Source organism: Otolemur garnettii, unplaced genomic scaffold, assembly GCF_000181295.1.
Source record: "Otolemur garnettii isolate 467f Iridium unplaced genomic scaffold, OtoGar3 scaffold00002, whole genome shotgun sequence".
NCBI lineage: Eukaryota > Metazoa > Chordata > Mammalia > Primates > Galagidae > Otolemur > Otolemur garnettii.
The window spans coordinates 29,253,804-29,272,403 of NW_003852397.1; the positions used below are offsets into that span (position 1 = coordinate 29,253,804).

At 38.0% G+C, this 18,600-nt stretch overlaps 1 protein-coding gene across 1 annotated transcript in view; it reads right to left on the reverse strand.

Annotated features, from left to right (window-relative positions):
- CACNA2D3 (calcium voltage-gated channel auxiliary subunit alpha2delta 3) overlaps positions 1-18,600 on the reverse strand; it is an 876,027-nt gene that overhangs the window by 31,483 nt on the left and 825,944 nt on the right. Inside the window, exon 34 of the mRNA XM_003781696.2 lies at positions 18,183-18,294. Coding sequence (XP_003781744.2) covers positions 18,183-18,294 — 112 coding nt within the window. The remainder of the gene's footprint in view (positions 1-18,182; positions 18,295-18,600) is intronic.

Below are 18,600 nucleotides of genomic sequence, written 5' to 3' on the forward strand. Positions count from 1 at the left end.
AGGAATGGATTGACAAGCTGTGGTGTATATACATATACAATGGAATACTATTCAGCCATTAAAAAAGATGGAGACTTTACATCTTTTGCATTAACATGGATGGAGGTAGAACACATTCTTCTTAGTAAAACATCACAAGAATGGAGAAACAGAAAATACAATGCACTCAATTCTAATATGAAGGCAGTAGATGAGCTAATATGGGGCAGGGGGGAGGGGAATGAAGAAGAGAGGAGGGAGCAGGATGGTGGGTCACAGTGTACAGCACACCTCTTGGGGGCAGGACACAAATATAAGAGGGAATTAACATATGCAATCAGTGTAACCTAAGTCTTTGTACCCGCAATGAATCCTAAACAATAAAAAAAAAAAAAATGGAGATGCTCATGGATTGTAGTCTGGATTTTCATCTGCTTGTTCTAGTTACCATGACCAAATTTTTTAACCATTACAAAATTTGGTTGCTTGAGGTTTTCATGTGTATTTGGACAAAATAGCACAACTTTGTAGAAACAACTGCTTTATCACAGACGTTAGTAAGAAGGAGAGAGTCTAATTTTTAGGCAAAGCTAGTTGTTAGGAGGACATAGTGACTTCTTGGGAAGGTCATGGAACCAGATCACAAACTCAAGGGTAAATTTCTAATTTAACTGATTTTTAATCTCCAGTGTTTTCTGCAGTGTCTATCATCACATGCGTGTGTAGGGGGAAAAAAAAACTAGCATAAGTACATTTCATGAAATACATTTATTTTTATCTAAAACAACAGGGTTATACCTTGCAGTTTTTGCTTTAAAAAATATGGTTAATCCTAGAGAAAACAAACTTACTTCTTCACAGGGGAGAAATGACATCAAGAGGACAATTTATAAAAAGAAATAAAACATGCACTAAGATCAGCGGGAACGGTGGGCCATGATACACAAAACTGTTAATTTGACTCTTCCTTTAAAAATCACTGAGGTGGTAATCTGGAGAAATTCATCCCTGTTTATTTTCTACCCTTTCTAAATTGATGTCAATGACTGACTTCCTGCATTCTGCCTTCAGATTATACTTGAGCACATCCTCTCGCAGGGAGGAATTGTCTGCTTTCTCCAAGACCCTAGGACACAAGTTCTGAAATTCTTCCTCCTGAAAGTGCCATTAATGTATGGGGGAGTCAGTTCAGGTTTTCCTAAGGCTCTGATTCACAGCTCAGTTATGATCACTCATCCCTTTGTAACTGCCACTCATTTCCTATACACTCAACTTTAAACACTAGGGTAGCCATGTGTCCTTGAGCCAGTTGTGTTGTAACAGCATCTCCTCATTGTGGGCCTGAACACACAAGGGTGGTACCACCACCAACTTCTCAATCCTTGTCATTTGAGGTACAAATGAAACTTTGGGCATTACTTTATCCTTGGTTTCTTATTTCATTTTTTTTCTTAGTTATTGTTTGGCTTCCCCCTAGTTTATGCCACTAAGCAAAAGAGACAGAATCTAGCTTTTGGTAATGAAGTCCAGGGAAGTGCTATTATGTCCCAGGAGATGCTGCCAATGGTCCCCTAGCATGGCTGTGCATCAGAACCATCTGGGGTATCTGGCCAAAGTACAGATCCTCAGACCACTGGGCTTCAGTTGGTTCAGGGCAAGGCCCAGCAGCATACATTTCTACAGGCCTCCCAGATGATTCTGATGAGCCTAGCCCCATGTTTCAGAAGTACTGCTAAATATTCTGAAAGAAAAGGAGAATGCAGAAAAATTACACAAATTTTTAAAGTAAAAAATAAAACCCTTTTGCTCATAGTGACTAACTTAAAAATAAAACACAAGGGGCATTCTCATAAGATGTGAGGGAATCACACTGTGGCTAGCTGGCTCCTTAAATGGTTAGTAGTCTATGCCAAGTGGTTTAATGAAATCACCCGCAGCTACAGGCGTCTCCAGAAACACAGTCCTTCTCCTTATCCTCTAATGTCACCGTCACCTTTTATAACAACTTCAGAACGCTAGTTTGGGAAACACCTGATGGGATGGATGATGTTTTAACTATGCAGCAAAGTGGAGAATTCAAGCTAATGTGTATTCAAGACTTTTCTCTTAAGTTATCTGCAACATTGGGGCTAATACATTTTAATATCTGCCTTCCTTCATAAATTATTAGACAGTTATCTGAATTCACCACATCACATAACGTGTGGAAACAAAGCCTGAAACATTTTTAGAATGAACCTAAGTACCCTGACCATGCAACTCTTCCTTTCCTAGCCTGCTCGGTTTATAAACACAGCAAACAAGACTGCATATTATTTATTTTGTCTTCTTTCTTAAAAACCAATTCCATTTTCGGAATTTGCATACATTTGAAACCTGTGGCCTTTAGAATGAAGAAATGACATAAAAACAGATGAATAGGCCAGTCAGGAAATGGTTCAGATCAATAACTTTAGCATAATTCACTTGAGAGATTTACTGTGAACTGAAATACGCATTCTGGAACACGGAGCTGCTCAGAGAACTGTGTGACTTCATACATCCTGAGCACTTTATCCTGCTTGAATCAGGGTTTATTAGTCTCAACAATATTTTATGTTGCTTTAATTTGCCTGATCTGTTGTACTTACAGCCATGCTCACACATTCAAAAACTGTTTCTGAGGGTCATTTTTCTGTGACCCACTCAACAAGCCTGTATAATGTCATTTCAGTGTTGCTGATTATTAAGGTGAAATAATTAACTCAGCACCCTGCTAGAAGTCAATACTTTTTTGTTACATTGGACTTTTCTATAATGATACAAAGAGGTTTGTAAATAATTACTAGCAAAAGTATTGCATGTATAAACTTGTCTATCACTACTACATTTTCTCTTTTTCTTACATCTTAAGTGAAATTACAAACAGGCTTCTTTTATCACCTTAATAAAAGAAAAGAAAGTTTACAACACTCAGGTCTCATTCTTACTTGGCACTGTATCTTCTTGGATAAGGTTTTAGGAATATAATTTCAATCTAATATCTGTTCTTTGTAAAAGTTACAGCTTATCTCTCAAAACAGGTAACACAGAAAAGAATCAAAAGAAAAATAAGATGTTTATGTATATACTGTATAGCTAATTAATGAAGATTTATCTTAAAAAAGAATAGTTCCAAACTATTTTACTTCAAGGAATTAATCCTTGAAAGAATCATTGCATAGACAGAGTTTTAGGAGTAAAGACCTTTACCTATGATGGTATTACTTTTAGAGCAAAATATTTAAGCCTAAATGGTGTGGGGTAAGGAAATTTAAATCCAAATACTGTGTGGTTATTTTTCTTAATTACATTGTAGAAATATTTAAAGGCAAGGAAATACTCTTATGACATTTCCAGTTAAGACAAGTTATAAAACAATATTTACAATATTGTTCTAGTTATGAAAAAATACAGAAAACACAAATGGAAACCAATACATCAGAATTTTATCACAGTTTCACTTCTGGATGATCAGATTGCTGATAATTCTCTACAGCCACGTACCACTTTGGTAATGAGAAGGTAACTATGTTAAGCTATGTTTTTAACGCAATACATAGGATAAATAGTTCATCTTCTTACTATATATGCTCCATAGAAAGCTAACATCTTAAGAGAAAAGATCAATAACGTTAAGACTTAGCAAGTTAGGAGAAAAAGAGAGGTAAGAACATTAGAGAGGATACAGGAAAAGAAATTTATGTAACTTAACTGAAAGAAATATAAGTAACCTCACATCAGTTGGTTCAGGGCAAGGCTCAGCGGCATACATTTCTATAGGCAGCCCAGATGATCCTGATGAGTCTAGCCCCGGGTCCCATTAAGAACCTAGAAAGCGATAAGGACAGAGGTTCCCCACCCCGGCATAGCCTATGTATTATTTTAATTATTCACCATGTTTATTTATCCTACTTTGTATAAACATTTTTAATACTTTTAGTTACTTAATAGTTATTTAAAAATTAGCAGCTATAGAGAAGAAGCAATCACATGCAGAAAGATTTCTTGGTGGCATCTGTTGACTGGGCCTCGCATCTGGTATCACTGGGACTTTATATTCCCTGCAGGTGCTCAGGCAAGCCTGCCCAACCCCCGTCCCTTCTCTGGACCAGCTTCTCTTTTCCTAAGAAAAAATCACAAAGTTGCTTTTGAGCTCTTGGGAATCTGAGCTTCTAGTTGTTTTCAAAACAAATACTTGTTTTTAAATACCACACAGAATAACAGGTTTCAGGTACTAGAATTACACACAATTGTACGCTACCCCTGCCAGGTTGTGTACACATTACAAGGCTATTCTCCTGGGAAACCTTGTTTCAATCAACAGTTTTCTGAGCACAACTTTGTATACAAGACCCTAGCAAGTGCTAGGAATATAGGAATTAAGTTGACATGTCCTCACCTACAATGAATTCAGTGTAAGACCTTCCAGCTATTGAGTACCAATGAAATGCCAGGTGCTAAATGAAGCTGTTCCTTCTAAGCACAATTATCATCTTCATTTTACAGATGAGCAGATGGCAACTAAGACGGGTAAGTCACCCAGTTAGGAAATGATGGCATTGAGGACTCAAATCGAGGAGTTCATTACACCAAAGCCAAGTACCTCTTGCTACTATTTAAACCCACCTCACCTGGCTTGGTGTGAGTAGAGGACAAAGACAGAGATGATTAAACAGTAAGTGGTGAGTGCTATGAGAGAACCCGCAGTTCCATCTGATGAAGACTTGAGTGAAACTGACACTCAAGAGGTGTACGGTTCTTGTCAAATTAGATGTGTGTGGATTTCTTCCAACAAGTCAGGTGAATGATAGAATTGTCAGTTTCCAGAGCAAACCCTGGCATTAAGATCTGCTCGATCTGACATGTGGCTACAACGACTCTGAGCCATGACCGAGAGCTATTCAACTGAATTCAGAAGAGAGAATTCCACCAAATCAGACTCTGTCAGCCTTCAGACTCACATGGCCCTGGACCTAACTCAACTGTAGCACACAGTAGCCTATAAAGTCAGGAGGCCTAACCCCCCTGAGACTCAGGTTCCTCCTTGGTGAAATGCAGATGAAATAATAATAATTTTTTAAAAAGGGCATAAAGTAAATGTGGAAATGCACATGAAGTTCTTGGCAAAGAGTAGGCATGAAATAAACAGTAATCATATATGAATTTTCACATAGGCTTAGATCTACTGAAGTAATCCAAGGTTGCTGGGGCAATTTACTTCAATAGAAATGGAATCACTCATGAAGTATATAATTTGTTTTCTAAAAGTCAGTATAGGAGTGTTTTTGTTTGGGAAGCATCTGATATAATGATTCTAGCCTGATAATTTCTCCCACATCCTTCTGACTTTGATCATCTACACCTCTAATTATTGTGGATCATGGGTGATTCTGATTCTCATCTCATACCCTCTCCACCCATTTTTATTTCAAATGCATTAAGAACCTTGGTCATCAGCCAGTGGCTGATGTGTTTGTTAAGGTTCCTGGACTCTATCTTCCTCAGTATGAAAAACATATTAAAATTAATGACTGTTTCCTCCCCAGGTTGCCAAATGGTCTTCTTCTCAAAATCATGAGAGATGCTCAGAAAAGACGAAACGAGGATCACTGCAAGCCAAAGAAAAAACTCAAGTTGAAGAAAAGCTGATTATTACAAAATAAATTTCCTTCCCGAGTATGCAGAGTGTCCCTTGAAAAAGCAGTTTGCATCTAGAAATTTTATGTCTATATTCGATGTGCTGCATTTTGAGCAGCGTTTCTGCTTTGATCTTCTGAGCTCCTTTAATACATCAGATGGGTTTTTAATACCCACAGGAATATATAAACTCTTTCCAAGCCAAACAAATGGAGGGCAAGCTGGAGAGTTCATAAACACACATCTATAGAGTTTTGGCAGCTTGCTAAGCCACTTCAGGTGCAGTAGTGGGCAGTCTGAGGGGAGCACAGACTGCTCTTTGAGGTAGGGACGGCAGGAGTCACAGCATGAACCACCGCTGAGGTGGAGACAAAGCACCGCAGAAGCCGTGCTGGCCAGCGCCAGCAGTGTGGACACAGCTCTGCACTCCTCTACTCCACATGCAAATAAACACTCTAAAAATACCCCTTGGCTCTGCGGGTCTCCTACCCACTGGCGTGGAAGAGGAAGCCTCACTGTGCTATGAGCCCAGCCGAACTTACATGCGCTCCCACCCTCTTTCCCACACATTAAGAAATGTACAAATGGGAAATTGTTTGTGCGACTAATTCACGTCAGGTAGAGACCTGCCTAGTCATTATAGACATGTGCCCCTCTCATTTTGCATCACGGACTTGGGAGGCAAAACAGTAATTTACAACATTTCCTGTACTAAAAGCTCTCCAAACACCGCTTATCAAAGAGCAAGTAAAGATAGCAACACCTAAACAACCACGTCCATTCTATCTGGGTCCTCAAAGTTATAATCATCCTCGAGTCTGGAGACAGGGCACCTTTTTCCTTTGCATAACTGATAAAGAGGATCAGAGAAGCCCTATCCCTAACAAAGTGCTTCATTGATCTGAGACTCAGAAGGGAGAAAAACTGACCTGAGGTTTTAATCCCAATTATTATAATGCCTTTGGAACACATTTTTCCCTCTTAGGGCTCTATTGCAACAATTCACAATAAGGTTACCAAGATGAGCATTTACCACCTCCTGTCCTTTTAAAAAATTTAAAGACAAAATGTTTCAGCAGCCACAAACATACAGCACTAAATAGGTTGTCCATTCTAGCGGCTGGCATTGCAGTATTCAAACCTGGCCTGATACCAATAATATAAAATGAAGGCATGTTTATTACGGGATGAGTGGCACAGCCCCTAGATCACAGGGTAAATTGTTTTAAAAACTTTTGAATTTGATAGAGTCATGCTTTAAAGGTTTTGTACTGGAAAGAAATTGTTTTTAGGAACCGGAAGTTACTCCTACCACGTTTCTGAGATGTAGAACAGGAAGTGTAAAACCCAGGGTGGAGGGGGAGGAGGCTTGTTTTCCTCCGCTGTCACTCAAGCATGACAATGTAAAATTCAGAGAAGTAACTACTTTGACTGAGTAATCCGTAGCTTTGCACATTACCACCCAACATGGCAAGGTACAAGGAAATAAAAGGCACCGAGGGAAAATTCGGAGGAAAATTAAATGCACAGCCCTCCATCTCCAAAGGGAAGAATTGGACCACTGGTGTTACGCTCCCTTAGAATAGAAAGTTGACTTGTTTAGAAATTAAACTAAACCCATTTGAAAAGCCCACTGATTATTTCAGGGGAAACTGAATCACACTTAAATGTTTTAAACAAAGATTGAGTAGAGTAGTTGGGTAAAAATCCATAGTGCAGGAGATATAAAAATATATTAACAAATTAACATACCCTTGCAAATGAAGTGGTTAAAACTGTTACATTTTAACACTTACATTATTCAAAACACTAAAGTACGCCGGCTGGCAAAGTCTGTATCTAATTTGTAGAGTGATGTATCTGATCGCTATTGAATATGTATAGACCCAGATGCAGAATTTCCAGTTTTTAATGAACCAAGAACTCAGGAAGACCCGGGTATCAGCAAAAATCCAAGAGCTGCTTTATCTAGGACAGTTTCACTGGAGCAAAAACCTCACCATCTACTTTTTCTGATTGAAACTATGTTTTACCTTCCAGGCTAAGAAATCTGAAAGAAGGGAGTTCTGTGGTTTTCCTGTGTCCCTGACGACACAGACGGTTTGTGGATTGTTCTCAGTAAAAATTATCTGTTATGTATGAAGTTTTACCCTATGCTAGGCACTGTGCTAAGTTGGAGGGTTATATTCATTTCGTTTTTAACCCAATGAGGAACAGATTAATTTTCATCATGTCCTTGATGCAGATGAACAAACTGAGTCTCAGAACATCTAAATAACGCATTCAGATCTTTGCACTATTAAGGATGGTATCCCAGACTGCCGTTCAGTCCCATCCTCTCAACCGTTACTCAAGGAAAATGCCATCTCCGTATTGTGCAATGGATCCATTTTACAGATCATTTCCAGAAGGCGTCCTTGGTAGGAACACCTGCAGTGCACTCACTGAAAATAGTCTGAAGACTTGTGGTAAATTGCCCACCCAGCTTGAGACCTCAACAGGAAATTGGAGTCGTTTGTAGGAAAATGGAATCCCTGAACTATGGTTCTCTGAACTGTAGCCCACGAAACATGTCAGCACAGCTTCCAGACCAATTACTTTCTTTCAGTTTAGCGGGTAAATGAAAGGCGCGTGGGGAGAAGTTGATGAGAGAAGAAAAGTGTAGCCGCAGCTTTGGGGGTGTCCAGGAAGATGAGCAAAGCTTGTGTACAGATCTCAAAGTGAAACCGATTGGCAACATAATTTTTATGAAAAGTGATGAGTGATACTACCAAGAAAAAAAAAAAGAGCACATACCACCACCAACAAAAAAAACCCCTCTAATTTACCTTAGGAATTAATAGCTTCCCATCTTTGAAATGTGACAAGACTTTGAAAGCTCTGGTCCTGACAACATTACACATGTTTACATTTTCATTTTTATTTAAAAAGTTTTCTTAATTGGCTGTATTTAACTTTGTAGTTGATTTTCATTCCAAGGAAATCTTTGTGGATCCCTTTCTTGGTTCAGGGTGTATGGTGGGAGGATATCAAACGAGAAAGACACATCCTGGAAAATAGTAAGACATGACATTCTTTTTAGATACCCAATTTTGTTCAACTTGTTGAAAGTCACAAATGCCCAGAAAACATGGGCTGAGTTGTTTTTGATTGCTGTTTGAATAACAGATTAATTTAATAATCAGTGGGATATTGAATGACGAAAATTATTGGTTAGCGTGGCCAAACCACCAACCCTAATGACATTCTTATGTAAATTCTTATTTTCTTTCAGGCTCCTGCATTCTTAATAAACCCTATATTTTTGAAAATCCTTTTTAAAACATTTGATGCCGTTGGCCTATGTTATAATATATCTGTTTATGCTATAGACAGATGAATGTTCATTTTGGAGCTGCCAATTTTTAGGTTTCTATTTAGAGCAACTGAGTCACCTCTTGATGTGTTTTCCATATAAAACCATCTAGTGATTCTGGAAACAGGACACACAACTGGAGTCGGGAGCAGCCCAACTGCAGCCTTCAAAGATCTTTGAAGACCAAAGGGACTAGCACTATATGGCTGGAACCACCTGACATGGTTTCCTGAATTCCAGCAAAGTGTTTATACATCAGGGTCATCCGATCCTTCTAAGTGATGGACACATTGTTAATGGCAGTTCAAGAGCAAACTGCAGCTAAGCCCGTTCCTGTGGGAAGGACACAGTTCTTTGGGATTGTTACATTATGGTTTGCCATCACTTGTGGAGGAAAGTAATCGCTGCCTTGAGACTGGTTTGTAACGGACACAGTTTTGTATGTTCCATTGCGGAAGGCGAGATGTTTTTCTATGAAAAAGATCTTAGTGCGTAATTTCTGAAATACTATAATTTTCACCAAACTCAGTTTCCAACTTCCTCCTCGCCAAATGCTGTAGAATTGTGTTATTTTTGAATGTCATTGCCCCTGACCTGAAGTTACCTACAAAGTTGGTCAAAAAGTAGTCACTGTCTTTATAGAACTAGATGTGAAAAGTTTCACTCTTTCCAAGCGAAGGTTGACAAATTTCTATGTAAATTAGATGCAAAGCATGTGTGGGATGTAGCCTTCCAGATGTCACCAATCATGTTGACCACTGGACTGAAATATCTATGAGCCATCAAGGAGAGAAAGAAGACAAAACCCAAATACTATTATTTTCCTCCTTAACAATTTGCATTCCGAGAGTGTGAAGACCATACAAAATGGAAAATAATAACTTTGTAAGTACTTTGATAAATACTCAGGTGCATCTTCTAATAAATTCAATTTCATAAAATAGAGCAAGAAAGGGCAGTAAGGGGTAAGCAAAAAACAATAATAAAATGGTTCAATTTTTTAAAAGTACCCAAAGAGATCATCCAAGAATCTTTTTTTTCTGTTAAAAGAACATTATCTCGGGAGGCATAGGGCGCCAGCCCATATACTGGGGGTGGTGGGTTCAAGCCCAGCCCCAGCCAAAACTACAAAAAAAAAAGAACATTATATCATAATTTTATAATAAATTTTCACAAAGATTTTTGGATTAGAAATGAAACTAATCTTAAATTGATTTCTCATCTAAGTAATGACTAAATTGATCTATCAATTTCTAATCCCTAAAAAAAAGAGGAAGAAGAGAAACAAATGAGTTTTTTGCTCTGTGGGGATCAGTGTGGACGTTTGCTAGGGGCTGGGGAGAAGGAAGGGAGGGAGGGCGGGTAAATGGCCTGTTTGTTTGAGACAGAGTCTTACTCTGTCACCCTGGCTAGAGTGCAGTGGCATCATTAAAACTCACTACCTTAGACTCTTGGGCTCAAGCCATCCTCCTGGGCTCAAGACATCCTCCTGCCTCAATCTCCTGAGTAGCTGGAACTACATGTCTACCCCAGCAGGCCCAGCTAATGTTTCTATTTTCTGTAGAGACAGGGCCTTACTTTTGCTTAGACTGGTCTTGAACTCCTGAATTCAAGACATCCTCCCTCCTGCGCTTTCAGAATGCTAGGATTACAGGTGTGAGCCACTGTGGCCAGCCCAATTGTCCGGTCTGAATCAGGAGTTTCTATTTCATGAGGTCACTCTTTTCACTATTATTGTTATTTCTCTTATTATCTGGAATCTGATCTTTTTTTTCTCCCTTCCTTAAAACCTTTCTTACTCCATACTGGGGTCAGGGCATTTGAAGTCCTTTAAAAGACATTTCTCTTTGATGGGAGCCAAAGGGCAACACTCCTTGGCCCTGGATCGTTTCTTGTATCCTTTCTCCTTTCTCCTCACCTGCGGGTCTGAGTTCTGGCTTCTGTGCTTTCTCTCAGCTCCATCATGCTCTTCTGTCTGCCTGGATATGTTTACCTTGATCCTCTCACCCTGGTGGTCTTGCCATTTCTTCCAGGGAGCCTTTCTTGACCACCCCAGCCTCCTTTCCATGCTTCTGTGAGGCATTTACTCCCTACTCATGGCACTAACCACAGAGTGTTGGAATCGCCTGGTTACTGGCTACAAACTCCATGAGGGCAGGAATCCCATGTGTCTCATTCACGGCTGTCTCCTTGGATGCAGCCCAGTGACCAAATAATGTTTACTTAAGTCCTTTTTCCTCAAGTATAGCCCAGATGATCAAAAAATGTTTACTTAAGTCCTGAGCTATATTTAAATTTTTTTCCTTAGGCCCTATTTTGTTTTCTGAGCTAATTCCTTAGAGACCTTCTTCGAGGTCACTTCATACATCAGCCCTCACATCTTATTAACTAAATTGCCACCTTACAAATTAGTGATTTGAAACAGGCAAGATCTATGGTGTTAGAAATCAAGATATGTCAGAAATCTTCTGCTAAGTGCCCGTTGTACAGAGAAGGGGCAAGGTATGAGGGGCTCCTGTGGAGCTTGCAATGTTACTTCACTTCTTACCTAGAGTGCTGGTTAGATAGGAGTGTTCACTTCGTGGAAATTAACCACGCTGTGCAGACTTGCAATTCAAACACTTTTCTATACACATTATACATCAATCAAAAATTTACTAAGAAAAGAAAAGAAAAAGCACATTTCTCTCTCGCCCCACCCACCCTATCTAGACCTGGGTCTTTCCTATTTTACCTCTGCAGTGAGTGCCTGAGCTGCTGAGTGGTGGTCGTGGAATAAAGCTTTGAAAAGCCTGTAGTGTCTTTTCACGACTGCCAGCAAACTGTGCAAGGCCTTCCTCAACTTCTCAATCTCCTGTGAGTCTTCAACCCAGCACGGAATTCAAGATCGGAGACAGACTCATCGAGGCTGGTGTAAATCCCATCAGCTTCAACTTTCTATCTTACCCACCTTTGTATTTCCCAGCGTACCCGGGCAGTTTCTAGACTGGAGCCGGAATGCCATGACTTTCTACTGCTATTGAATGAAAGACTTCTTCAGTTTAAAATCTTTAAGCCACTTACTTTAATCAAACTACATTCATATATTTGGTTTCTAATAAAGAAAAATATGGGTTATCCCCTGTCTTAACACCATTTGTTTTCTCACTTAAAATAGAAATAAAAACCCCAGGTTACTCTACATATAACTGCTTATCACTCAACTAAGAGATACCAACCACCTCGTAGAGTTTGTAGTTACAATGTTTGGGGGTACAGTATCCATTGGTCAAAAAAGTTCTCAATCCTGAAACCACAGAACCATGAATTATCAACTACCTTTAATCATACATGACCTGTGCTTATCTGAGATATAGATTTGTTATACTTTTATTTATGGGAATTCTCCAGTAGCACAGTAACATAAGACTATGAAAAGCAATATCCTCATTAACTGAGTGACTGATGGGTTAATATACACATGGGTACACACACACACACACACACACACACACAATGTTACGGGTTCCAGTCCATTCAGGCTGCTATAACAAAACACATTAGCCTGGGTAATTTTTAAATAATAGGAATGTGTTTGTTGCTCATGGTTTAGCAGGCTAGGAATTCTAAAATTGAGGCCCCACGGATTCAGTGTCTGGCGAGGGCTCATTTTGTGCTTCACAGATGGAACCTTCCAGCTGTGTCCTCACATGGTAGAAGGGGCAAACAGGCTCCCTCAAGCCTCCTTTTCATGAGGGCAGAGACTGACATCAGGAGTTAGGGTCTAACATACGCACTTGGGAGGCACGCCAACCCGCAATCCACAGTGTTACGCGTGTATTAAATGTGGTCAGCTACTGAGTGTTTACTCTGTTCTAGGCATTACCCTAAATTCACAACAACCAGCCCCTGCTCTGCTACCTTTTACTATCCCTCAGATTACCCAGGGACGAGCTGAGCTTTAAAGAGTTAAGTTTTTGCCCAAGGTGAGAGCAGGAGCATGGAGGTAGGACTCCCCTCTGAACTCTATGCTTCCACGGTTCCTGCTCTATCCTGGGGGAGGGGGTGGTGGCTCTAAGTCCTAAGATGGTAGACTGGGCCAATGTGGAAGCAATCTTGCTTCACACACTCAGATACACTAGACGAAATAGTAAAATAACACAAACACATTTAAATATATACAAGATCTTGTAAAATACTAAAAGCTCACTCTTAAATTTACTGCTAAATATAAAAAACTGATAATCTAGTATTCTCCAAAGCAGCTCTGTACAGGAAAAACAGTATTGCCTATGAGAAATCAAACATCAAGCCTAAACTACATGCCACTGAGGAAAAATATTTACTGTAATTATATGGTGCAGAAATTCCCAAATATAAAAAATTATATAATTATTCCCAGGCAGTCAATACTAATAGAATATGTGATAGAAGCCGAAATGCAAATGTGTTATGAAGAGAAACTCAAACTCCATTCTGTTCCCAGAGAAATACTTCACAGGAAAGATCAGTTTACAGTTGAAAATGACAGAATATATGAGCAGATAATCGTTTGGGAAAGAAAGCAGATAGATTACAAATAATGATGCCACCAAACTGATACTACTGGAACACTTTTAAAATAATTTTTTAATTCAGTACAGAGAACCTCAGAATAAGACTGCATAGAAAAGGAAAATGTATTTTTTAAAAAAGCAAAAGAAACTTCTAGAAAATCATCTACATTAAAAACTCCATGTATTGTCAAAGCAACAAACTAGACATTATCAAAAAAGGTTAGTGAACTGTAATATGGGTTTAAGAAAATTATTAAGAAAAAAGAATATAAACAAATAGAAATTAGAATCACTTGAGTAAAATTTCAGAACATTCCAAAGAGAAGGAACAATGTAAAAGCCGTCAAAGCAGGGGAAAATGCCAGGCTCCTTGCACAGGGGCATAGCTAAACGTCAGAAAATAATGGAAGAGTATCTTCAAACATTTCAATTTATATGTGATGGAGTTAGCACCACAGAGTAATATCAAGTTAAATAAAGCAAAGAATGAGAGAATCTATCCCTCCCAGATCATTCTTAAAAAAACTTCTAAAATACTGATAAGAAAAAAAAAAAGTAATGGTTTCTTTAAAAAAAAAAATCCACAAAGAGAACACTGGTAAACAAAATAGCTAATTATGTAGGCAGTAACACAATGAGAATTGAGTGAGTTAAAAACCCAGAACTATACTGTCAGAAAATACTGTATCATAGAGACGGGAAGTAATCCGCATTAAAGAGTCTGAAGCTTTCATTTTTTCCGGAGGAAGGAGGAGTTCCTCACCAATTGAAATATGTTAAGAAGACTAAAAGAAACTACTAAAAGAATAGAATGTATACGTTACATACTAGTAAGAGAAAAGGGATTAGAGTAAATTCAATCCAACAGAAGACTAAGAAGCAAAGAAAAAATACGGGAAGTACAAAGCCTATAGAATGATGGCAGAAAGAATCCAGACTTGTCAGTAAGCACAGTAAATTTTAAAAGATTAAACCTACCGGATAAAAGATGAATACAATGTCAAATCCAGCTATATTCTATTCCTAAAACAAAATCCTAGAACAAAATAAAAAAAAAAAAAAAAAAAAAAAGGTTGAAAATGGAAGGAGGAAATATGCCTCGGAAATATTACCCCCCAAAGAGCTAATGTACCTTTGCTATTAGCAAACCAAATAGATATTAGGGCATAAAGCACTTTCATGCAGGAAGAAGGGTTGTTACACAGTGATAAAAGGAAGGATTTATTAGGAAGCCATGATAGTCTTGAATCGGAACGCCCATAGTAATAGAACTTCAAAATGTAGAAAGCAAGATGAATTGCATGGTATGGAGGAGTTGAAAACTCTATAATCCTCTTGAGAGATTGATTGACATCTAAAATAGAATGAACAAAAAGGGAAGGTTTGAAACACAATTAACACACTGGGTCCAATACTGGATATATATTGATCCCTATACTCAGCTATGACAGAACGTAACTTGACTCTAAAATACAGAGACAAGTACTAGATAGAAGACAAAGTTTCCACATAAACTTAACTAGATAGAAGACAAAGTTTCCACATATACTTAACAAGATGTGTTATACAGACCACAAGGCCATTTATCAGACATGAATAATAAGACTGGACTTATCGACATATACCAGGAAATTTTAAAGTACAAAGAATTTATAGATAAAAAATGATAAACATTAGAAAATTGTTAGACCTGAATAACAAAGAAAGCCCTACACTTTAAATTTATAGAGATGCACTGGAATACAGAGAGAAACTTACCTGCATGCAAATATCTATACCTGTAGATAGAAAATAAAGCTGAATAGCTGAGCACCAAGCATAAAATGTTAGAAAATAAAAAACAGAGTAAACCCCCAAAACATAGAGGAAAGACAAAACAAACATATCTCTGGCAGAATGAGGAAGGAGAGAGTGAGGGAGACGGAGAGAAAATCAACTAAGAACATTTAAAAGGGACAAAATATCACAAATATGATAGCCTTTTTAATCAAAAGAGAATACTATTAATAAATATATGCAATAAACTTGAAAAGCAAGATGATGTAGTCAATTCTCTCAGAAATAAGCTCCCCAAAATTACTTCAAAAAGAAGCAGAAAATCCAGAGATAGCCACAAAAGAAACTAATTTAGTAGTTGTAAATTTACACACACACACAAATCTCATTAGTCGCTAATAACTTTTATGGGTTTTACCAAACCTATGAGAACCAGATACCATTATTCTATCTTCTATGAAATGGAATAAACGTTAGGGAGAGACATTTTCAAGTTATTTTGTGACAAAAAAGGGACCTTATTAGCAAAGCCAAATGACAGTACAAGAAAGGAAAAACAGCCACTCTCTTTTTCGAGGACAGATAGAAGAAAATTCATAGTACAGTATGAGAAAAATAAATTCAGCAATGTGTTTAGTATGTTTTTACACTTTCTCCACAATAAAGCTTCCCCTAGAAAAGCAAATATGTTTGCACATCTAAAACCTATTTACTATGAAAGATACTGATAGTGTATATTTTTATAATTAAAATTAAAAATTATATGTCGTATCTCATTAACAAATTATTTTAGTAATGGATGTAGAAAAAATTTTTTAATAAAATTCAACATCCATATAGGTTTCAAGCAATAAAAATAGCAATGAAAACTCCTGTACAAGTTTTTGAAAATCTAACAGATGGTTAAATTCCAAAAACTTACAGCAATTCTGGAAATAGTGATGGTTGCACAGCGCTGTGAATGTTCTTAATGCACTTAAATTATATGTTTTAAAATGGTAAGTTTTATATTCTTTATATTTTACTGCAATAGAAAATACCCTTTAGCCAGCATCATGTTTAACATGTAATTATTAGGAGTACGTCCTTTAAATCAGGAATGAGACGTGGTTGCCTAATCTCATTGCTTCTATGCAACCATGTATATAGTTCTAGTCTAGTGCAATAAGAGAAAAAAACTATAGTTAAGGACGGAGATAAGGAAAATATTCACAAATGATATTACTATTAGTGCAAAAATTCCAAGAGTATCTATATACAAGCCATTAAATCTAAAAGAGCAATGGCAATTTGTTGGACATAATACACAACACGAGAAATCAGTGAGGCTCTCATGTGCTAGTCATCGCAAATTGGGAAAGTGGTTTTAAATATATAGTATTTATGATAGAAAAGCCTATAGACTGTCTAGATACAACTATATTATAAATAAAGTTACAAAACAGTATTAAAAGGATATCAAAAGACATTAAATGAAGATACACTCAGTTTATGAATGAGTTTATTATAAACAATAGGTATTATCTTCAAATTAACCTATAACTTACAGCAACTTTAATCAAAACCCTATTAGAATCAGGCAGTGCCTGTGGCTCAAGGAGTAGGGCGCTGGCCCCATATGCTGGAAGTGGTGGGTTCTAACCTAGTCTAAGCCAAAAAAAACCCCAATCAAAATCCACAGAACTGAACAAATTGATTCCAAAATTAAGATGAAAGAGCAAAAAGTCAAGGATAATGAAGACAACTCAGAAGGAGCATAAGGAAAAGATACTTGTTCTCCTAAATGCCAACCCATATTATAAAGCTATAATAATTAAAGAGACATGGTATTGATGTAGGTATTAATGATCCATAATTAATAATTAGTGGAAACAGAACAGCAGATAGATGGGAACTTAAGCCCATGACATGGGTGTGATAAACTGTTGTGAAAATGAATATTCTCCAATAAAAAGTGTGAGTTCGCTGGCCAATTATATGGAAAAGGACCAAAGTAGAACCCCAGCTCATGCCACATACACAAAGTCCAGAGGGATTAAATTTTTTTAACATAAAGGCAACACATTGAAGTATTCAGAATAAAAAAAGAGAATATTATGATAATCTTAGGGCAGAAGAAAATTTTTTAAGCAAAGCATAGCATGCACAGATAATAAAACTATAAATTAGACTGTATTAAAATAAAAATGAAAGAAAATTGTGTGTCCTGCACCTGTAGTCCTAGCTACACAGAAGGCTGAGGAGGGAGGACTGCTTGAGCTCAGGAGTTCAAGACCAGCCTGGAATAGGAAGACCCATAACATAATGCATACAATTGTAAAGAAACTGCATAAGAAATAGAATAAACACATGAATCAATAGAATAGATCCAGCCACTGGATAGGGAACTTCCAATTGGAATACAGAGGTCACAAACCCCAAATGGCCAATAACACCAGAGGCTCAGCCTCATGTGTAACCACAGGAAACGCATGTTAAACCACCGAGACACCATCCCCAGTACATCGGTTGTGGGTGGATCGTGAAGGCTTGGTGCCTTCAAAAATGATAGCTAAGAATATTCCTAAAGTAACTAGTTGACATTGCCAACTATCAACTGGAAAAACACCAATTAGGACTTTATCAAAACATCAAGAAATTGGACTAAAAGTCTGCTATTTTTGTGCATTCTGAATGCATCCCAATGACCTGGCAAAACCAAGTGATATTTCTTACAAGCTGATAGAAGTACTTCCTTATGCAAGAGGGCAGCCATGTCTGTCCCTCTGCCTGTCAGTGTAATTGCATGTATATTATCATGTCATCGCACTGATCCATCTGGGAAAGTTCTGTACGCTGCAGAAAGGTGGAGGGGAGGGGATTGAGCAGGGCTGGCTTACTTGGAGCAGTCTTCACAAGCAATGTTCCCCGTGGTCTCCTTGATGGTGCGCTCAGAGACAAATGCCGGATATTCAGTATCACAAGGCTCCAGGGTCTGTTTCAATTTCTGGGCTGTAGGAATAAGGGGGGAGAAGACCAAGAAAACAAGGCACAGGCTCAATATTGTGACTGGCAGCACACAGCAACTCAGAGTGCAGTCCCGCTCCTGCTGCTCTGTGATTTTTCTAGGCACAGCATCATGCATTATTTTCTAATTAGTCAAGTGATTTCATCTGCCAAGCAACCCTATAAGCTATAATTCCTCAAGCAGTTGTGTTGGCTTGATCAGCTATCATTTACGCATCACAAGAATTCTACTTTCTGGGACAACATCAATCACTGGGTCCTCTGACCTCAGACTTGCTCAAACTTAGCAAC